The sequence below is a fragment of the Halichoeres trimaculatus genome, unplaced genomic scaffold (genome assembly GCF_033239565.1).
Source record: "Halichoeres trimaculatus isolate MK-OKI-2021-1 unplaced genomic scaffold, fHalTri1.1 fHalTri1_scaffold_19, whole genome shotgun sequence".
NCBI lineage: Eukaryota > Metazoa > Chordata > Actinopteri > Labriformes > Labridae > Halichoeres > Halichoeres trimaculatus.
In genome coordinates this window covers 3,892,919-3,915,567 of record NW_027437197.1, presented here as the reverse complement: position 1 = coordinate 3,915,567, position 22,649 = coordinate 3,892,919, and the positions used below count along the sequence as shown (strand labels likewise).

Below are 22,649 nucleotides of genomic sequence, written 5' to 3'. Positions count from 1 at the left end.
AGGAAATGGAGGCATGCAAGGTTTGAAAAATTCATCAAGACGGTATTAAAGCCCATTATGCTCAACGTTACGATACAGATACGGTTATGGATACGGATACTGATACGGGTATGGATACAGACGGGGCCTTCTGTCAGTGCTCTGTGTTCATTTCGTCCATATTTCTGCATGTTTCCATGAAGCTTATGGATACGAACCAAACGGAGCAGTACCACAGGAAACATGTGGAGGCAGTGTTGCTGTTACTACCCGATACGTAGCGTTAGTGAGACACGAAGAAGAAATAATGATGGAACTTTTGCGATGCCTCACCGACCATCTGCATTATTAATACCACCTGGCATACTTGTTTTTGAGTTTCGTTGTCATAAACTTCTGACTCTTGGCTGCCCCCTGGTGGCTGCATTGGTTAACTGCAACACCAACGTAAAGTACAAAAGTATGTGGGAAGTGTTGGTAGCATCATTTGAAACTGACGGATAGATTTTCGTACATAAGAGGAGGAGAAATGGGCTTTTAAAGGGACTGTGAGGAGGATCTGTTTAAAGCGGGTTACAGCGACACCTTTGGCCCATAATCGCACGCACACTGTCGTGAAGACATGACCCCCTATCAAGGCGTTGGAATTTTGGAAACGATGGAGATCAGATTTTCTTTGTAACTCTTCTTTTCTTGGTTTAAAACAACTTTTTTTTACTGGACACAAGACAAGCAAACCTTGTCATTTTGTACCGTAGTTTAGTAGCCAGCTACATGTAGCGCTCTGAGACATTTCCGTATCGTGTAACGTTAGTGAATCCTGGTTATGTCCTGCCAGTCATCTACCAATCAGAGCTAACGTAACCTCACTCTTCATTTTATTGATAGACTCTCAAGTTTGAACAGACCACTGGGCTGGAATGGACATTAGCAAAAACATTTTGACCCGTGTTTTAGCCTTCAACCTCATCACTAAGAAACTCCTCACAGTCCCCTTTACTACGTTTTTGGATTCTGTAATTTTACCGTCTTTCTTTACTTCCCCACTGCAGTTTGACTCAACAGATGTTACCAACAGAGCTTCTGAGAAAAGTTTAAGAGCTGAACACCACAGACTTTAAGTGTTTAACAGTTCTCACAACAGAAAAAATAAGATGCTTCCTGACTGGTGTATTCACAACAAAGGTTTCTGTTTCTCTAACACGAGGGTACTAACAGTTATACCCTGTTTGAGGGTGTCTTAACCCCCGTGCCTCACGCACATCAGACATTCACACAAACAAAAAGGAAAATAAATTAACATGGTTATTAAATTAAAGTCAAAATAAGATCAACAGTGTTCATTCCACCTCGACAATCCTACGTTCTTCACAGCCAGCGTGATGTGATTAGGTCTGAAAATTGGCCCTGAAAGCTGGAGAAGCATGAAGTCAGCAGACAGAGCCATCCTGGCAGAGGAAATAAGCAAAATGTGAAAGTGAACAACCGCCGTTGGGTTTTTTGAGTGGAGTTTTTGCTATCTTCTTCTGTGGGTACTGTTGAAGTTTCACTTCCCTGACGGGGAAATCCAAAGACAACACCACTGCAGCTGATCGGCCACCTGCCAGCTCGCCTGAATCAGCTAAATACACTCTGAACACTTTCACACTGTTGGAGGAAAATAAAACTGATTTCACGTTCTTTAACAGACCTCAATGTGTAATCTCAGAGACTGGAAAACAGATATTTTTGGCACAGATGGAAAGAAGAGATTAGGGCTTAACCTACACCCTGACATGATTGCCAAAAAATAAGACAAGATGGAACAAACGAAACGAACGAAAAAGTGCCGAAAACAATAATTTAAAAATACACATTCATAACTTAAAATATAAAAAATAATTTAACTATAAGTGGACAACGCTGTCACTCGCACAAACGCATTGAAAGCCTCACTGAGCACAGACTCATTAACACCCATTCTTGATCTTAAGTGCTGAAATAACCAGCATCAGTAAATATGGCAGTTTTCCTTAAAAAAATATAATTTTTAAACAAATGGGTTAGCTTACCTGCAATGAAACATTTCATTAACAGTTAAAGGCTTTTGGTTTGTGCACGTCAAACCTCACTTAAGGAGTCCAAGAAAGACGAAGCAGTAACTTCATCTTCCGGCTTCGTTCACGATCCATGCTGAGATTTCTCGATCAAAATCGCAGCGGCAAGCTCCTGAGCATCCAAAACGTGAGGGTTTCTGCTCATCACCACCCTCACCAGATCCTGAGGGAAGATACGACTCAAGTTTACGAACATCCTCTCCCTCAGGTCCTGGTACTGACCCAAAGGAGGCTCTTGGTGCTGGGGCACAGGGTGTAAGGGGCTTTTGTGGGCAGCGATGGACGGTGGAGACAGCTGAGGGAATGGTGGAAGACCTGATCCTGAAAGGCCATGCGGTGGTGGACGAACTTGCTGTCCCCAAGGGGAGTGCCAAGTCTTCTCTTGAGGTTTCGGGAGGCTCTGGAAGGCCAGGAGGTCAAAGGCTGGCTTAGGGGACCACTGGTCGAGGCCACTCCAGTTTAACTGATTCTGTGGTTGCTGGTTTAGTTCTGAGTGGTTTCTCCTGGAGTGGACCGGTGATCCCTTGTACACTTGGGGGTCCTTGAGTCCACCTTCCTGCCAGAGGGAGCCCATCACGTTGTGCCTGAGTGGGGAGCTCTGAGAGTAAGAGTGAGCAGCGGATGCTTGGGTTGGATGAACGGGGAATTGACCTGGGAAGCTGCTCAGCAGTTGGTGTGGAGGTAAGTTTGGAGCGTAGGCAGGAGAAGCCTTGAAGCCACGAGGAGATGCATGAGAGGTGACAGAAACTGGCGAGCCCTCAAAGCCAAAACCGTGCTGTCTCTGCAGGGCTGGAACTTCAAAGTTATGAGGGACATGCCGGCTGAGTCCAGGAGGAGCGCGGCTTACAGGGTGAGCGTACTGGCCGAGGCAGTGATGATGGTGGTGAGGGTGGTGACACTTGGAGCACTCATCCAGCAAAGGATCAGGGGAGAAGGAGTCAGAGCCGACGCTGCCTTCACTGCTACAGTCTGATGCCAGCGACGAAGCTCGCAGATCTGCAGGGTAGAAGCACTCAGGACTCTGTGGCACCACTAGACTGAGGCTGGAGTAGGACTTCACCATCGAGCTGTAGCCCAGGTCTGGAGACTCACATCTGTGGTAAGTTTCCGCCAAATTTGGTGCTGAGGCTCCAACGATCTTGGAGATACCCCCATGTTGTTCCCGCTGGTCCAGACCTCCTAATAAAGGGGGTCCACCTGGAGCGACATGTCCCAGAAAGCTGCTGCTACAGCTACTGCTGCTGCTGCTGCTCCCTCGCCGCCTGTCCGCTTTGGACTGGACCCTGAGCCGGTCTTCAAGGAGGTCACTCAAGGAGAACCATGGACTGGAGTTGGGCTGTTTCTTTGGAGTGTCCTGACTTTGGTCAACCTCAACCCTTCTTTCTTGTTGACCTGGACTCTGGGTCCTCACAGATGGGGGATCCTCCAGCAGGCCTCTAGAGACTACAGATGAAACTTTGGCGCTAGCACGGAGCTCATCAGCGACGGACCTTTGGGGCTGGTTGCCCCTCTCTGGGTGGTAAAATTTGCACTTGTGGCCATATGTGCACTTCTTTCCTAAAGACAGGAAACATTCCCCATCAGTGAGCTTCAATTAATAAAAACAGTCTACTGTCAAAAACAAAGGCCTCGTAGGGGAAGCTTCTTACCATAAGGACACGGCTGCTTTCTGTGCTCAGGGATGACGGGACGCTTCCTTAGGAAGTTCTCCAGACTTGGTCCATGGCGCCCCAGTGGGTCATCTGGTGGCATAAACCTGAAAGCACGGTTGAAAACAAGCTTTAAACCAAAGGTTCACCCCTTCCTCAAGTTTTGTGTAATTCCTTCTTTGGTTTGAGCGACTTACTTGTCGTTAACGAATGAGTACATCAGCAGTCGCTCATCAATGAACTTCTTCCACTCTGGTTTCTCATTGGCGAGGTCGCGGTAGTTGTCATTTGAAACAATGATGCCGTCCGACTCAAAAGCCAGTTTGACAATGAAGCGGTCGTCGTAGCAAACCACCCGGCGGCCCTGCACACGCCGCGATGGAGTGAACACCAGGATCTTGTCCTTCTCGAGCCGCCGTAGGATCTCTTGATCTGGAGAACGAAAGAAACACATCGGTCATCAAGGAAACATCAAGATCCTTGCGTCCAGAGCGAAGGATCACCACCACCGCTTTAGGATGGGCTACCTGTGATGAGAGCATCTGGACGTGACTGTTCTTTTCTCCAAGCAGGCACAAAGACGGTGATGTCACGGTGACCTCGCTCCAAGAACCAATCAACAGCCAGCTGGATGCCTTGACAGGAAAAGACTTCCTTGTTTCCATGACTGCAAGGAAAGAACAATGTTTTAATCAAATAAACCAATTTTTGGCCCATGCAAGTTTCATTTCTTCTGTTTCATTTAATATCCGTGTATCCTGCTTACAAACTAAGAAGAAAACGTGTCAGCAATTTTGCAAACTAACCCTCAGACGTCAATAAATGAGATGACAGTTATTCATTGCAGGAGGAAAGCTCAAAGAGGAAGCTCAGACCACTGAAACTGTCATTAAATTAATCTGTTTCTGCACGAGCTCATGACTCACTGTGAAGAAGCTGTTGGTACGTTTGCGTCTTCTTACCTCATGGCTACGTTGCTCCCGTCCACCACAACAGGCCGGAAGTTTTCTTTGTCTTCCAACAGATGGGACTGACACAGCTGTCGACAGGAGTCCAGAGAGGAGTGGGAGGAAGAGGAGGAGCTGGCCAAAGAGGAAGACAAAGAGGAGGAAAACTGGGAGACAACTGGTCCTCCCTGTTGTTCCGTCTCTGTCTTGGTTCCCAGTTTGACCAGTTCACCCAGGACGTCGTTTATGAGCGCATTAGGGCCCAGTTTCCTCAGCACCAGCAGCACCAGCTCCTCAGGGTAGCCCAGCTTAAGAGCAAAGTCCACTTTGTTGCGGTACTCTGTTGAGGGGTCGGAGGGGGATGAGGTTTTAGGCGGTGCAGCTTCCTCACAGGACTGATTTGGTGCCAGGTCCAGCCTGACCATCTGACAGACCGAGGGGGACTCTTTGGGGTGGAGGTGAGGTGACTGATCTTGGAAACGGTTTTGAGATTTGGAACCAGACCCATGTTGGAGTCGCTCATCATCGCTGTCTGAGACAGCGCTCTCCTCAGATAAATTACAGCAACTGCTGCTGCTGCTGTAGCTGGAACGGGTACTAAAACTAGTGCTACCAATACTGTTACCTGGAGCATCAGGTCTGACCTGTAAGACCCCAGGAGCCGTCAGAGCACCTGAGCCCACCTGCCGCTCAGCTCCTTCCACGTGGAGGTAGTCCAGATCCAGAGGGCTGAGGATGTGGCCTGTCCCATCCTCCAGATGGTCTCTCACGCCCATGAAGCTGTCTCATACATCCAGCTCCGCGCCCTCCGTGACCTCTCAGGCACCTGACGGACCCCACCGTTACTGCCGTGAGGTTACCACGCGCTGACAGATCCTGGGAGTGAAGCTGGAGAGACACAAACGCCACCTGGTTAGAGCTCTGAGAGGTGCATTGTCGTTATTTTAATCAGAAATACATAGACGAGTCAAAACGACAGGATCTGTTTGAGTGAAAGGATCTCAACAGCAACAACACTTCTCAGAACCGTTGTTTTTCGAGCATGAAAAGTGCATGTTCAAGACAGATTTACATTTGATTCTTATTTATACACTAAATAAACTTTAAAGCCACAAAAAGCTCCATCAGTTTACACAGCACAGCAGATCTGTAGGATGATAATGAAACAATAACCTCTCTTACCGGCTGATCCACCTCAACTGATTTGCATTTTAGCTGCAATGAGCTCTTATGTCAAAGACACCAATTAAGCTGGAGGCAAAATACCAGAAACCTAAACACGTAACAATGTCAAGGTGTTGACAAACCACTAAAGTGACTCACGTAATTGTTTTGAGCCATGGTAAAGAATCACAACTCGCAGTGAACAGAGCAGGAATAAAGGAGCAGATTTAAGTTCTTTTCTATTTTACAAAAACTAATTCAGTTTTGAGGAAAAAATGCCATTTTAAGGTCTTTCAGCCCCATTTACACATGCATGACACAAAATATCTAAAAACTGTCAGAGTGGGGTGCATGTGTGAACGCACACTGTTAAAAAATCAGATCACAGATTTGCTTCCTGCACCAGCTGACACTAATCAGAGCATTCTTGGTTGTGAGAGTGTGACTGGCACAGATTTTTTCCCCAGAGAGACGCATGCATGTTAGGCAAATTCCCTCAGAAATACCAGGGCCTTAACGTCCTGAAATAATCATAAAAATGTCAGGCATTCATGTGTGAAAACGGCTTCATCACGGCTACATTAAACTGTCTGTTAGTGAGGTAAAAAAGGTAGAAATCTAACAACACAAGCAAGAAAGGAAAAGAGTAAACCGTAGACTCAAAAGGTGGGGTAAGATTCAGATGGTGACCTTTTCTGGCATCATTATTTTTTATATAATCTTTTATAAAAATCATCAATCTCAGGAATAAAAAACAAGCTGCAGCCGAGGGTTCAACCAGCGACCACTGCATTATAAACAGTAACCTCTGTTTACGAGGAGCTTAAGACCAGCTGGCGCTCCAATTTCTTTTGTCCAACATCACTTTGTCTCTTGATGTTTGAGTTTGAGGATGCACCGACAGTTTCCCGAACGTTTCTCTCATGAAGTCATGGGAACTTTGAGTCTCGAAGGAAAGGTCAAACTGAATTTGAAGATTTACTTGTCAAGTAAAAGGAGCAGGGTTTCTTCTTAAATAATTGTTATAAGTGACAGGCACTTAAAAGTTTAAGCCTCTGGAGAGCATTGCATTATGGGATTAGTTTGACATGAGCTAGAGGCAGTCTCACAGGACAGAAGTGCAGAAGTGTTTCTGAAGAGGGTGAAAAGTAATACTGGCACGTCATTTGTGTCTTTTTTTCAGATTTTCATGAGTTGTTTTTCTGCAATTTTACATTTTCAAAACAGTTGAAACACGAGCTAAGGAGCACCTCTCAGGACTCATTGCGATCAGCTCTTCATGTTGGGGTATTTTAAGGAGATTACTCAATGATGCTCACATTCTCTTTCCTCTATCAGAGAGCGGCTCTATGGGGGTCCAGACTGGTTGAAACAAAGAGTACTCTGTTCTGATAGGATTTTGCTTATGACCCCTTTAAAAAAAACAACATATGCTCATTTATTTTTCCACAGAAAGCTCTTTTAAGGCCCACTTAAGAGGTTTTTGGTCCATATATTGATGCATGAGTCGCCCTGCTTCATCAAGAACAGGGGTCTACAACATGCAGCTCAGGAGTCTGATGGCGCTCTTTGACTCCTTTGCATTGACTTCTTGAGGTTTTCAGAAATGTGATTAAAATAAAGATTTTTTAAATTTATTCTAAAAGAGGGTATTGAGAATTAAAAACATAAAAAAATCATGCATTAACAAATTTGCTAAACTAATTAGGAATTGAATCTTGCAAAGCGCTTTCATTCATTTATTTATTTATTTATTCATTCATTTATTTATTTATTTTTATTTTTTTACATTTTTTCAAACGTACCAAATTTTCCAATTTTTTAGAAGGTTCTGAAAATTTAGCAAATTTTTGCAAAAATTCTTTTTTTTTATTTCTGCTAATTTTTGAAGTTATTTAAATTACTTCTTTTTTTAATTTACAGATTTTAAAAATTTTCACAAATTATTGAAATGTAGCTCGTTTTTTTTTAAAAATATTTTTTTCTCAGATTTAAGACATTCTGGCAAATTTTTGAAATTAAAGAAATTTTGGCAGATTTTTTTTTTTTTTTAAGGCAAAATTTGCATCTCATTGATATTTCATAAATTTTACAAATTCATTAAAAATTTTGAAGTACAATTTTTTTTTTTTTTAATATTTTCAAAGTTATTTCAAATAAAAGAACTAAGACATCACATGTACACTTTTATAAACACAACAATGTTCTGGTTAAGATAACTATTTAGTAAATTTTCACTAAGTATTGAATTTCAGACATGTCTTTGTCTTTTTTGTAAAGATGCTGCGCATTTTGTGGCTCCTGAATGACTTTACTCCAGCTGAGCTGAGGGGAAATGGCTCCTATGAAAGTAAAGGTTGCAGACCCCTGATCTAGGACATCATCCATCAGTTTTTTCTTCTGTTAAACTCTTTGCTCCCACAGTCACCAGCTCGTCTGGTGTTTTCACACCACAAACAAATAAGTGGTGTTATGTATGTGTGGCTGTTTACATGTGGAAATACCCGCGAAGGGTACTTCCACTGAACCGAATTTCTCAGGCTTCTCAGTGATTTTTATCATTGTGTTTGTGCAGTTGTGGTTTTTAGACTGCGGCCAATCAAATAAAAAAGCAGATAGTTTCCATTTACTGATGTCGCACCAGATACTGAGCTCATTTCAAAACAGCTCCATCAGATATTTGCTCAGAGAGTGACACTTCATGCTTAGCTACAGCGGTAAATGACGAGATTAAAACGCCTAAATCACCTAAATGAGTCTCTGTGAGCAGTAAAAGTATTATTGTGGTGGAGGTGTTGTGTTGAATGACTTTGCTTGCTCACTTGGTGAGTTGTTTGTGCAGATGCATCAAGAGGAAAAGCCCTGAAATTCAGGAATCTGTGGCTCCAATGTCACGGTGTGAAAGCGTCCTGATCAAGATTTCTAACGTGTCAGAAATTCACCATAGCAGCACCGGACTCAAGTCCCACAACGTGTGTCTGGTCTTGGTCTTAACTGAGCTTTCATGCAACATCTGCAATGTCCAACTCTTCAGAAATGACAAAACTTAAAACTATTTTAATCTGATGAGTTTATTTTAAAGGTTGGTAGTTCGGTTGAGTGAGTTTACCGTTTGCCATGTTTGATTTTATGAAAGCAGACTTTCAATTTCTCAACATGGCATCAAAAGCAGGTCCATCTGTCCCACGCAGGACGATGTGAAAGCTCTGAAATGAGCGACCTACAGCCGACGTAAACACACAGCTGATACCCTGTTAATCAGATTATAATCTATAGAAACCTTTAAACTTTTCCCACCAGCAGCTTCAAGTCACATCAGGATTTCAGCTTTTTATCTGTTAGGTTTTGTTTCTCCCTGTCTGTCTTTCTGTGTTTGGTTTTTGTGCTCTACAAGGAGTTTTTCTCAAGATGCTAATTTTATGAACTCTCTCCACCAGCTGATTCAGAGTATTTGGATCATTGTGTGAATGCATGTGTGCTTATAATTTAGAGACATCAGTGATGAAGAGTCCCGTCATCCTTGAGCCAAAGCACCGGAAAGCAGGGGCCTCTTAATGCCCCCGACCCCGACGTCTAAGCCCCCGCGCCGCTGTTTGTCACCCTGAATGCCACAAGAGAGCTGGAATAATTTAGTCCGCCAACAACAAAAGAGGCACAAAGAGAAAGAGTGAGAGTGTGTGTGTGTGTGTGTCAGAGGGGTGGGGGGGAAGAAGTGTGTCTGGCTTGCTGTCCCTCAACAATGCAGCTGCCACCCAATCTGTCCTCCTGTGACGGGAGTATTGTTCGGGCTGCCCGAGTGGGGCGCACAGACGGAGGCTGGGGCTCTTTAAACCCGTTCACCCCAAGAAGCACACTCACTCACACTCACACTCACACACACTCACACACACACCAACACACACACACTCTCTTATGCAGATGATGCCTGGTGATGCAGCAGTCACATCAGCCTCAGTCACAAGAAGCCAGAGAGGACTCAGCAGAAAAATGAGAGTGACGCAGCAGAGTGAAACCGTCGGACGGATCTGTGTGGTCTTTGTCGTCCAGCTGAGAAAACTTTGACTCAGACAAAGTTTTAGGTGAAAAAACAAAAGCCATGAGTCCAGATTGGATCAGAGGAAGGTGAGCGTTGATCTATCTGTGTGTGCCCCCAAAGCGGTAAGAGAAGCGAAACTAAATCAAGTAAATGTACAAAAAAGTCCCTCCTCACTGATGTTGGATGCATCTTCAAACCTGAAATCTTAGTGGTTTAGGTCACGTTCCATGAGGTTCGCCGTCACGCAGGTGGCTCGGGTTCAAGTCCGGCCTGTGGCCTCTTTCCTGCATGTCACCCCCACTCTTGCCCTGTTTCCTGCTCTGTCCACTGTCCTCTCTACTATCCAGTTAAAGGCAAAAAAGCTAAAAAAAAAATGAAATTTCAGGAAAATATGAGCTTCTTCAGACTTCTGCAAAGAAACACCCCCCAAAAATTAAAATTTTGCCATTTTAAGCTCAATTATTTTATTTCAAGTTGAACTAAAAAATGTATTCACCAAGAGAAGTCAAGTTTTGTCATACCAATACAAAGAATCAAGACCAGAGTAATGTTTACTTTATGTTTATTTCTTTAATTTTATGCATTAATAATCATTTGCTAATTAATCTGTAGTTATCGAACCAAAAGCAAATCCAAAAGTCTAAGAAATTAATCCAGACTCAAAGACTAGCAGCAGTATGATCTGGGATTTCTGTAACTTCATGAGCAGCAGCTGCAGAGATAGAGTTTATGTTGATTTAATGAGTTAAGGTTTGAGTAAAATTTGCTTTCACCCAACTTTTCAATGAAAGATTTTCCTGGTCGACAAACTTCCCGTGCAAATTCAGCCAATGCTGAACGTTTGCATGTATTTTTCTGCTTTTTTAAGTATCAGCAGGTAGATCACCGCTATTTTTAGGGGATCTGTCCTTTAAAATGTATTGAGGTGTGTATAAACTCAGGCCAGCTGTGTCCTCTGCAAGACAATCCAGATTTTTGTGTTTCAGCAGAAGAAAAAGCATCAACTCTAAGGTTGCTGCTTGAAAATATTTTCCCCTTTTTTATTTTTATTTTTTCTATTTTTTTTATTTATTACATTGTTTTTTTTATTTTATTTCTTATTATTTATTTTTTAATTTATTTTTCCTATTTAATTTTATTTTTTGATATATTAAAAATATAATATATATATATATTTAAAAAAGAAAAAGAAAATGTTTTCTCCTTTTATAATTTTTTTAAATTTTTAAAAATATAATATATATCAAAAAAAAAGAGAAAAAACAAAGAAAAAAAATGTTTTCTCCTCTAGGTTTCAATTATTTTTTTTCGGCCGTCTGGGACAGAATAACTCAGCTACCAAATAATTTTGATGTGCTTGCGTTGTAAAGGAGGAGGGGGCTCCACAGTGAGCAGATGCTCCAGTCTCCACCTCACTGACCCAGCCTGCCGGCTCTGCCTCTGCTCTGGGTGTATCTCAGAGCCTGTCGTGGTCCAGGGTTAGCCCCCTTGGGGACACATGGAGGGATGAGCTCCCTGGAGGCCAGACCCTGACCAGTCCCTCAGGGCCGTCGCATGGCTGCCATTCGCCGGCTGAGCCCAGCAGTGAGCCAGTCTGCCACACCAGCGACCGGCTGGGGGGGGGTGTAGAGGGTGTAGAGGGTGGGGGGATGGGGGGGCAGTGGGGACGACAGATGCCTCCTGAAGCCACAGGGGACCTCCCTGAAAGCATCCTCCTTCACCCTCCCCCCTTCTCTTTGCTCTGCAACTGGTGGTGTCCAGCTTCAGCCTCAGTGAGACATATCAGCACTGTCTGTCTGTCATGTGACCTCTCTGCTGGGGGTAGCTCCCACTTTCACCTCTGAGGCCTCAGTTAAAGCCTGTAATTTCTACCTTTGAGTTACAACAGTGTTCTGATACAAACTTGGTGCAGAAAGCTCAGTGAAAACCGAGGGAACAGGCCTGAATTCTGATAGTCACATGCATACGCAACAATTTCCAGAAAAATTAGCAAATTGCTGCAGAAGATGTGACGTCTTGGAAGGATGTTAGTTGGGAACCCCTGAGATTTTGGCTCCTTGAAGCGCCAAACTGCAACCAAAGCCTACAGCTTCCTTCTAAACATGATCCTGGATACGCAGTTTCTGAGTTTTCTTAACTTTTCTGTCTGATTTGGCTGCATAAACCCAGGAGCGGACGTACCACAGGCCTTTAAATGTGGAGATAGAGGCAAGAATTGATCAGATGATCATAATTAATTCACTTAAAAATACTGCAGCTGTTAAAAGATCAATCTACAACTAAAGAAAACTTGAATATTCTTCAAGTTCTGTGTAAAACATTAGGAATCCTACGACAGAAAAAATCAACAAATGGGCACCGAGATGATCCAGACACACTCATCAAAAACTCTTTCTGCACTTTTACTGTCTGTAGATTCAGCAACTTTTCTACAATTAGCATAAAACTGCTTAAAAATTCAAGTTTGAGGTAATTTTAGATTTATGTTGGAGTTAAAACAAACTCTGGATTCCTGTGACCACGAAAACAGCCCAACACTTTGAGAGATTTCTCAATGAAGAAGCTTCTGGATGTTAAAGATGAGAACATTTTTGACTCTAAAAAGGCCTGACATGGTTGTTTACTAACACTTTCATGCTATATAAAAAAAAAAAACAGAGAAGACCTACCACACAGCTCCAAGAGAAACCACTGCAAAACAGAAAAAAAGCAACAGCTGGCACACGCTCTCTCATGAACTGAGCTTGTCGATCATTCCAGTGTGAAAATGCGAAGTTTAAAAAAAAAAAAAACTCTCAGGGAGTTTCCAAAGACAGAGGATGTTGAGGTAAAAGTAAAATCCTTTTTTTTTAACTCAGAATCCACCGAAAGGAAGCAAAGCTGCCAAATCCAGGAGGTGAAACGTGATCCGATCCTTGGAGATCTTCCTGGTGGAGAGGCAGAGAGCAGCGTCCTGAAGCTGCAGGTTTAGGGATGTGACTAACAACAGATGGAGTGTAAGAGATCCTCCATCCCCTCTTCACTCTGAGTACAACCAATCAGAAGGCAGCAAACTAGCCCCACACACACACATACACACACATACACACACACTTTCCCCAGCTCTGTCTTCATTGAGGCTTGTTTTGTACACACACCAATCAACCCGACTCTCAGCCAATGAAAAGAGACACTGAGATAAGCTGGTGTATCTCCACCCACTCTGCCCCCACACACACACTCACACACTTACACAACACACACACAAAAACACCTCTACCACCAACCCATGAATGGACGGGAAGGCATGAGTTGACAATAGTGGGGAGGGGGAGACAAAGAAGGTCCCTCCACTGGCAGCTGCACACACACACACACACACACACACACACACACACACACACACATAAAAAAAACACACACACACACACTAGAGCAGAAAGAGCAAGTGAAAAAAAAAAAAAAAACAGGACCCAGAACTGAGCCCTGAGGAACACCTGTCCCACTGGGGACGGCTGCCGCGTTCAGCCTCTTTGTTTCACGGGTGGGGGATCGGCTTGACGCAGACAATGAGACGAATTACGTCAAAAGTAGTGTGTGCCCTGAAAGTGTGTGTTAGCAGCGCGAGTGGTCGAGTCTGAAGGAAGGTAAGCAGGTGGGTGGGTGGAAAGCAGCGAAGGAGAAAAGCTGTCAAACTAACAAGTGCTCCGACAGGGAGGAAAAAGTGGGAGCAGAGCTTTTTGTGACAAAACGTCGGCGTCTTTTCAAAGAGCCTCAGAGTGTGTGGAGGGTTTTACTTTCAGGCTCAGAGGGATCAGATACAAAGACTGGCTGTCCGTCAGGCTGGACTTAAACAGTCTGAGTTACTGGGCTGTTTCACCTCCAGAAAGGAGACAGTTTATTATTTCATCCACAACACTCTCAGCTCAACAAAAGATGAATACCAGCTCAGGAGAACAGAAACGTCAAAACAAAATGAAAGGAAATCTTTTCAGGAAAGCCCCAAATTAAACAAACTAGTGACACAAACCACGTCTTTACTCGAGGTGAAATAAAGTTCAGAGGAAAAAAACGAATCTGCTCATCAGATACTTTCTCTAATTCATACCTTCCTTCTCACTCTGAGTGTTTTCATTCACACACGTCTCCACGTAGCTGGAGGGTTCAGCGTGTTTGACCTGCTTTTCTCCTCCAGGCAGAAATCATGTCAGCACCACCAGCTAACATAAACGATGATCACTATCCACCACATGTTCACGCTAGTGTCTTCTTCTTTTCTGCTGAAAGTACAAATTCACTCAGAGCGAAGAGGGTTTGGTCTTAAAGAGACAGAGGCTGAAAAACAGGTTTTCTAAAACACCAGAGTGAGAAAGAATCTGTTTATTTTTTTTAGCTGTAAATCATCTGTAGACGCTTCAGAGCCACAGGGTGGATGAGATAAAGCCTTTAAAAAGTGCAAAATCTCTTTTTTGAGCACTGAAGGCAAAAACAGAGGGCTAAGTCAGTTTAATGTAGCCTCAAGGTGAAGTTTTTCAAGATTTATTTTGGTATTTTATCATGTTTTCTAAAAGTCAACGCTCTTCTTGCTGTTTGAGTTTGGACCTAAGCAACACAATTACGGATGCACTGATGTGAAAATTTTGGCCGATACCGATATCCGATATTCATGTTGCTGTTATGGCCGATAACCGATATTTACCGATATCAGTATTGGTTTAAAAAAAAAAATCTAAGAGGATTCGCCGAGGTAGTTCAGAGAGAAAGAGCGGCGCAAACCCGAGAAAAGACGACCATGGAGAGGATCACAAGATGGAGCGCCCAAGATGAATGTGAGCAAAGAAGTACGTTTTGTCTGATTTTTGGATCAAAATCAGGAAGAGAGACATAAAAGAAGAGAGGCTCTGAAAATACCGGCAGCTAATGAGCAAATATTGTCCGACACAGATGTTGATACCGATATATCGTGTATCCCTTAACACAACGTTTTAGCTGTAACCAGACTGTATGTCTCTTAAAGTTTCGTCTATAGCTCAGTTTTCCAACAAGGGCGGAGACAGGATTTCATTTTTGGGTGGGGCTTAAATAACAAAAGTTAGTAGGTCAGAATTAGAATAGATAAAAAGACTGACACACAGCTCTTACTATGACATAACAGCATTTTAGAGCCTCCGACAAATCAACCTCTGATTGCTGTGGTACCCTCTCATTTATGTAAGAGCAGCGATATTAGCAAGGGCTAAAGGTTAATTGCTAGTTTGATTTGGATACACTTTTTGTTAAACTGGTTAAAATGATCTATATGTCCAGATGGCAGCAACACATGATGTGTTGTTAAATAAGAGGGAATAATATTCGCTATCTACAGCAGGAGGCACCCAGGAAGCATCAGCCAATCACATCGCTCTGGGCTGTAGTCTGGATCAGAGTCCAATAAACTCTCACCACAGGGGCTCTGACACGCAAAAAAAAACCAATTAGTGATATTTCGTAAGTCCTAGAGAAAATGTACTTGTACTATTTGTATTATAGCTTAACTCCCGATATCGTGTCACAGGTAAAAGTGGATAATGCTAGCTAACAAAAGTCATGAAGTTTATTTGTTTTTCTTTACGTTTTAACGTTTTGGTGTTTCCTTACCTCTAAATGAGACATGACTCTACGTAGTGCAAAACATAAAATAATGTGCTGAGTCCGTCTTTCACGACTCAGCGGCGCTCGTGCATGTGAGCGGGGGCGTTGCTTTGAAAAAGCCCCAAGGGGAGGGGGAGGAGGGGCTAGGAGGAGTCCTGACGAGATGCTTCATTCAAATTCATGCTAGTTTTTCAGGACCGCCAACCCTGCCTTTAAGTAAAAATCATCTTGTTAGACTGAGTATGAGCCACATTTAACTGATCAGTCCAGAAAAATGTCTCATTTCAGGTAATTTAAAGACAAAAATGAGGTCTGCATTGCTGTAACAAGTAAAAGAAATCTGCCAATGGAATGAGAATTTTTTTTTTTTAATTTGTTTAAAACTAGAATAATGTCTTAATACAAGAAACTTTTCTCAGTTTGTTGCAGCGAATTAGTGGAGTTAGGGATGGGTACTGAATTAGGTACTTTTATAGGTACCGGCCAAATTCTGTCAAGTAGTACCGATTCATGTAAAAACAAAAGGTACCATGTTTGGGTACCTAAATGCATCCTTGTGAGTGTGAGGGAGAGGAAGAGTAGGAGATTTTCCATGCTGGACATGAACACAGCATTGCAATGTTACATACTGAAGAATAAATGTGTTAAGTTGAATTTTTTATATTTATTACTAAACTAATTGATATTTTTTATCACATAAACACAAAAAAGTACCGAAAATTGGTACCGTTGAGTACCAGGTACTGGGCATCGGTACCGTATCGTTTCAAATGTGAAAGGTACCCATCCCTAAGTGGGGTACACTATGTGACACATCTATCAGTGTCTAGCTTACACAAATGGAAACACAAACAGGATCAGGATTAACCGATCAGACCCGTACCAAACTGTACTGATCCATACCGGACCACTTGGAAACTTTCAATCTCTGTTTTCAGCGCTGTGTTTCTGACCTGGATTCTCACCTCAGTCTCTCTAAAGAGCACTCCACCTCGACAGTAAATCACGCTGTAATTAAAGTTTTTAACTCCAGTGTTGTGTAATAATCTTTTCTGTCATAAATCATCAAACCCAGCCCTGACACGGCACGCCTCAGAATCTATGGAAATGATCATTTACACTGCTCGAGTTAAACCAACACACCGTGCTGTGTGCCGGCGTTAATCTGCTTCTGAGCCACTCTTTTCAAACTTTAATCTGAAGTGAATAAACAAATTATGTATCTACTTGGGACAGCTGATACTGTATCCTGTAACACTGCATCAAAGCAGCATAGCGTGTGTGTGTGTGTGTGTGCAGTCCTGGCAGCTGACAGAGCCAGTAATAAAACAGTATCCTCAGAGGTGTGAAACCTCTCATCTTATCACTTTTATCTCTGCTTTATGGGAGGAGGAGCTTTCATTGCTCTGATGGCTTTCCTCCAGCCTGACAAACACTCTCCAGAGTGTGTGTAGCAGGCGTCTACATGCTGAGTAAACAGTCCTTGAACAAACTCAGAACTTTATCCACTCCATCAACTAATCCCAGTTTACGACTTGGAAAACAGCCAAGCCTGACGCTGCCCGTCGAAGCCAACATGCAAATCTTCTGTCAAACTTCCTATTTGAGTCTGAATCAACACGGCGGCCGGGCAGGGGACTCATTAAAGGTTATTACTGTAAATGTCATCAGTATTGTTTATGCAAATTTGACAGTGTGACATCTGTCAGACAAAGTGTGTATCTGACCTCATCCACTGCAGGCGGCAAAACCTGTTCACAAAGACAAGAAGGAGAAGAAGAAGAAATAGAGTGACAGCTCAGGGCGACTGGAGTCAGAGAAAAATTTAATACTGCAGGTTGATTAAATTAATTGTTATAATTATTAAAACTATTTTTTTAATTCCAGTATTTTCAGTGGTTCTTGTGTATTTTTGGTGGTAAGTTTTCTGTTATCGCAGAGGAAGCTGGGCTCATAAAATTTTTTAAACTTCTGCTTAAAAAAAATATAGTAAAATAAAAAATAAAAATTATCATTATTATTATTTTTAGTGTTTTTTTTCCTTTTTTATTTATTTATTTATTTTTATTAATAATAACATGAATAAGAATAAGAATTAAAAAAGTTATTACAGCAGAAGCTGGGCTAATAGAATTTTTTAACTGCTGCTTAAAAAAAATAAAGTAAAATAAAAAATAAAAATGATCATTATTATTATTATTATTATTATTATTATTATTATTATTATTATTATTATTATTATTATCGTTTTATTTCTTAATTTATTTTTTATTTTTTATAAATGATAACAAGAATAAGAATAAGAATATGAAAAAGATATAACAGAGGAAGCTGGGCTCAAAAAATGTTTTTACTTTTCTGCTTTAAAAAATAAATAAGTAAAATATTTTAAATATTATTATTATTATTATTATTATTATTATTATTATTATTATTATTATTATTATTAAATTTCTTCATTTATTTTGCATTATTATTTTATTTATTTATAATAATAATAAAAAGTGGGATAAGAAAAAGTTATAAGATAAATTTAAAAACCACATTTATTAAATCATAAAACAAACAGTCTAAAGCTGAGCTGAGAAAGAAAAATAAAAAAGGAAATGAATAGCAGCACAATAAAAAGATATTAGTAATTCAAGAGCACTGATATAAAACTAATTACAAATCTATATATACAAATAAGAGAAAAGACACAAAATATAATCTACATTCAGGGATTGTATTTTTTAATTTAATGACTGAAAAAGTTGAATTTTAAGTTGGATAAATTGTTAAAAAAGAAAAAGAAATTTAACTTCAAAACATTAAATTCAATTTCAGATCATGCTTTTTAGATTATGATTATCTCAAATCAGTTTCTAGCTGAAAAAAGCACAAAAAGCAAAAAGGTCATAGATACATCAGACAAAAGTGGAAAATTTACAGGAAAAAGAACCAGACGTAAGAAAATGAAGCCAAAACTTTAGAAGAAAAAAGCTGTAATGTTGTGACATTAAAGCTCTAATTTTATGACAGTAGAAAGAGGAGAGAAAAGATCCTGACAATTACTCGGAAAATAAGTAAATAAAGTTGGACAAACAGACAAAAATTGAGTCATGGTCTAGTTACAAGAACTAAGTCTAATGTGTCTATTTTGTAAGAAAAAAAAATAAAAAAATGTTTTTTCCCTTCAAAATCAAATGCAGGCGAACTCAAACCTAAAACTCTCATGCTCATAAATTTAAGACATAATCCCTGAACTATCAGACTCCTGTAGTGGACTGTCTGCGCTGACATTCCTCAAACCAGTGAATTAATAAAACACTTTACAGTCATTTTATTATCCGACTCCCCCCTCCTCCCCCGCTCCTCCCTGACTTGCAGGGTGACTCCTTAATTGGGGCTCAGCTGACAGGTTTTCCCCTCGGGGAGCAGGAGCCATGTGGACCATCTGCTTCTCGTCGCAGGATGAACAGGTGTCCTGCTCCCCGCTGCCTCCTGCACCTTACCAGGGCCCTGAACGCAGCACGGCCCGGCGCCGCACGGCGCTGCTGTTTACACAAGATAAATCTGAGGAGTTTAATTTGACCTGCGGGCCGTCGCTGCCTCGAACAAAAGAGGAAACATATGGAAGCGGCACCGAGTCCAACGGGGAGATCAGAGCCAGGAGGGCTAAGCCTGTTATTACAGTTCAGGGTCAGATTAACAGTTTCTCTCTGATCACTGAATCTCACTTTCATCAACAACTCACACAATCCAGAATTATCTCACTTTGCTTTTAAAATTTAGTTTAATAATTAGATTTTTTCCAATAAACTTCCACTTTTTGTCAGGTTTCCAGCGCATCTCCAGCCTGAAGTTTATCATAGACTTCATATTTTAAGACCAGAAGTTAGATCCTGGAAAACGCAGAGTGTGTCCTGTCAAACTAACCCTCGATAAGAAGACGATGAAGGACAGCAGAAGCAGAAGGTGAGAAGTTAATCTGTGCGGAAAGATGAACGGAGGAGCGTCCGTGAAGACACAGACAAAGCAGCTCTCCCCTCGGCCCTCTGGGTAAACACTGATCCAGGCTGCAGGGATTACTCTGCTCCCTTAACAAGACCTGAGAGGAGAGCCCGGTCCAGCTGCTATCATCCACACACACTCCACAGACGTCATGCTACACCAACAGCCCCCACACACCCACACACCCACACACACACACACACACACACACACACACACTCCTAACCATGGAGAGGGAAGCCAAACAAACCAGACCAGACCACATGGTGAGTGTGTGTGTCTCTGAGTGTGTGCAGAGGGGGTGGGACCGGGTCACACAGGACTTTGAAGGCACAAAAGCTCGGCCTCAGGCCTGCTGACCTTTGGGGTCACTTAAGGAGGCAAAGGAGGCAGAATGAAAACACACACACACACACACACACACACACACACCACCTGCTGTTGGCGCGGGCTCCTGTTTGCTGTAATGGAGATGGAGTGATTCTGCAGACACACAAAGACGACACATTGCTGAGATTTAGCGAATAACTCTGGGCAATAAAAGCTCCACAGCAACCGGGTCTGGAGTTTTAGACTCACAGCAGGTAGGGAGCGTCTTTAAACGTCAACACCTGGACTCAACCTGTGATTCCTGGTTGTGTGTGTGAAGAAAACTACAGGAGAGGTGAGTTTTCAAACCATGAAGCGATGAATCAAACATGACAAGTCCTACTGTACTAATAAGTGGTCTTAAACAGAACCCACAGAGTCCAACAGAGTCTCAAAGAGTCCCAGGTCTCTGATTAAGTCATGATGGATCGTCCCCACAGGACCCACTCATCAGCTCCTGTGCATGCGTCCACAGTGCATGCTCCAAAATCCACATTTGCTCGTTTGTGCGCGTACTCATGTGTGCAGGTGTGTGTTAATGTGAATGAGTGTGTGTGTGTGTGTGTGTGTGACATCAGGGCGAGTGCCGGGTCAGGAGAGGTCAAAGAGGGAACAAAAGAGCGGAGCAGCTCCCAGCTGCCGGGCCAAACGTCATCCAGCGAACCCTCCGCCCCCCCATCCCCCGCTCCATTCAGGAGGAGCGTGCCGCTGTCCGGCTTCTGCTGACACATGAAGATTTACACACACTCACACACACTCACACACACACGTCACTGGCGGGACAGCCCTCAGTCATGTCTCGGGCTCCCTGCAGCAGGTGAAAGAGGGACAGAGGGCTCATCACATCAAACTTCTTCAATGAAACAGAAGAAACACGTCAGACTGAACCAAACGGAGTGAGGTGAGCTCAGGTTAGTCTGAGGTCAGCGGATTGATCCAGACTCACCTCAGAGACTCGAATCTGTTAGGAGTTAAAGCGTGTGACAGTGTGTGACTCTACGTGCTCTGTTTCAGCTCCCAAACATCCGATTTGCATACAAGCACAGAGAGAAAAGCAGCTGGACTCGTTCAGTGAGGATCGCTCATTGACCCAGATTATGTCAGGATTAATAATCTAGGTTAGAAATATTTCAAGTGGGTTTGTAACTTTCCTTCACATCAACACACAAGCTTCTTTTAACTGCAGTTAACTCTGTAATCTTGCTGTCATGAGTCACTTCCTGCTCTGTTATCAGCTGGAGTGAGCCTCACCACTAACAACAACTTTAACAGCTCACACAGTTTTTACATTTCTCTGAATCATTTTTGGACTCGAAACAGAAACACGACAGAGTGGGAACATAAAATGTTTCAAGTTTGATCTTGAAAAGGAGGTTGTTTAACAAAATTGCAATCAACGGAACAGAAATATCAACTTTCAGGGATCAGACTTGAGAAGAAAGACTTGTATTTTTGCATTTTCTTATTTTCTTTGAATGCATATTTAAAATTCTGAATAAATCTTAAGTTTTCAAATGGAATTAAATCTTTTTTTTTGTAAGGATTTAACACTGAATCACAAAACCTGACATGAAATGCAAAATGGAAACATTGTAAAATAAGTAATAATTATTAATAAAAAAAAAAAATAATAAATAAATAAATAAAATGAATAATGTGTATGGACAATTTTTCCCTTTTCTTTCTTTCTTTCTTTCTTTCTTTTCTTTTTTTTTTTTTTTTTTTTTTTGATAAATTTCCCTCGTAGTAAAAGTTAAAACGTAATACTTGGAGAAAATAAAATCAAATATTTAAAAAAAAAAAAAAATAGAATTAAAAAAATAAAATAGTCATAATATTTTTTATTCCTCCTTATTCTTTTTGTAGCATGATTAAAAAAATAAATAAATAAACTGATCAGAGTAACATGTTTGTTGTTACACCAGTTTGAACTGCAACTCATCAATTCTTGCTAAATTCACATTTTCCCGCCAACTTTTTTTTACATATTTACGTACAAAAAAAACAGTTATTTCCACGTTTTCTCTTAAATATTCGATGAATTCGAGTTAGTTTTGGTGAATTCACGTCAAACACGTCATGCAGGTAAAAAAAAAAAAGATGAAGCCCTCACCTGTGCAGGCCATCCCCTCTCTCCGTCCCGGATCAGTCCTCCATCCCTGGCTGCAAAGCGTTCAGAGGCTGGAGAAGGACATGCAGACACAAGCTGCTGCTCGACTCTCCGCAGAGGAAGCCGGAAAACAAACCGAAGAAGAGGAGTTTCCACTTTCCAGCAGGTGAGAGTGCGTCAGGACGTTTATGTTTCCGCTTTGTTTCTGTCAGACTGACTCCACCTAGCGGCATCAGCCAGCAACTGCAGGCGCTCAGAGGAATATTTATTAAACTATATATATATATATATATATATATATATATATATATATATATATATATATATATATATATATATATATATATATATATATATATATATGTTGTTGTTGTTTTTTTTACAAATGTAGTGTTTTCATATTTTTTTATCAATTTATTTATGTATGTATCTATTAATTTATCTATTTATATTTTTGTGTCTTATTGTATCTGGAGTGTTTTCTTGCTGGAATGACTCTGAAATAGAGACTTTATTTTGACTTAATTATTTTGTAAGGAGAAACACAAACTTACTGATGTCGACTATGGAGCATGGCAACAGTGGAGGAGGATTCTAAAGTGCCTTAAAGTGCCATGAGGACTATTTCAGTCAGAATTGTTCAGTCGGAATTGTTCTTCAAAGATTGGAAGATTAGATTAAATTGGAAATAGATTA

The 22,649-nt window shown here is 41.6% G+C and overlaps 1 protein-coding gene across 1 annotated transcript; it reads right to left on the bottom strand.

Moving 5' to 3' along the window:
- Positions 1 to 126: 126 nt before the first annotated feature.
- On the bottom strand, positions 127 to 22,062 carry LOC141808448 (putative ribonuclease ZC3H12C). Its single transcript, XM_074695063.1, has 6 exons — positions 21,957 to 22,062; positions 4,687 to 5,559; positions 4,252 to 4,391; positions 3,922 to 4,156; positions 3,725 to 3,831; positions 127 to 3,632 (listed from the first exon to the last, which is right to left on the bottom strand). The coding sequence occupies exons 2-6, from the start codon at positions 5,445 to 5,447 to the stop codon at positions 2,140 to 2,142; spliced, it is 2,736 nt and encodes a 911-aa protein (XP_074551164.1). The 5' UTR covers positions 5,448 to 5,559; positions 21,957 to 22,062; the 3' UTR covers positions 127 to 2,139.
- Between the last annotated feature and the right edge of the window lie 587 nt (positions 22,063 to 22,649).

Bases quoted from the DNA above. Each gene is read 5' to 3' on its own strand.
- LOC141808448 (XM_074695063.1), bottom strand. From the start codon at position 5,447: ATGGGCGTGAGAGACCATCTGGAGGATGGGACAGGCCACATCCTCAGC. The intron at 4,157-4,251 runs GTAGCCCATCCT...TTCGTTCTCCAG, and splicing joins TCCAGATGCTCTCATCACAG to ATCAAGAGATCCTACGGCGG. The intron at 3,633-3,724 runs GTAAGAAGCTTC...TCCTGTCTTTAG, and splicing joins AAAGCAGCCGTGTCCTTATG to GAAAGAAGTGCACATATGGC.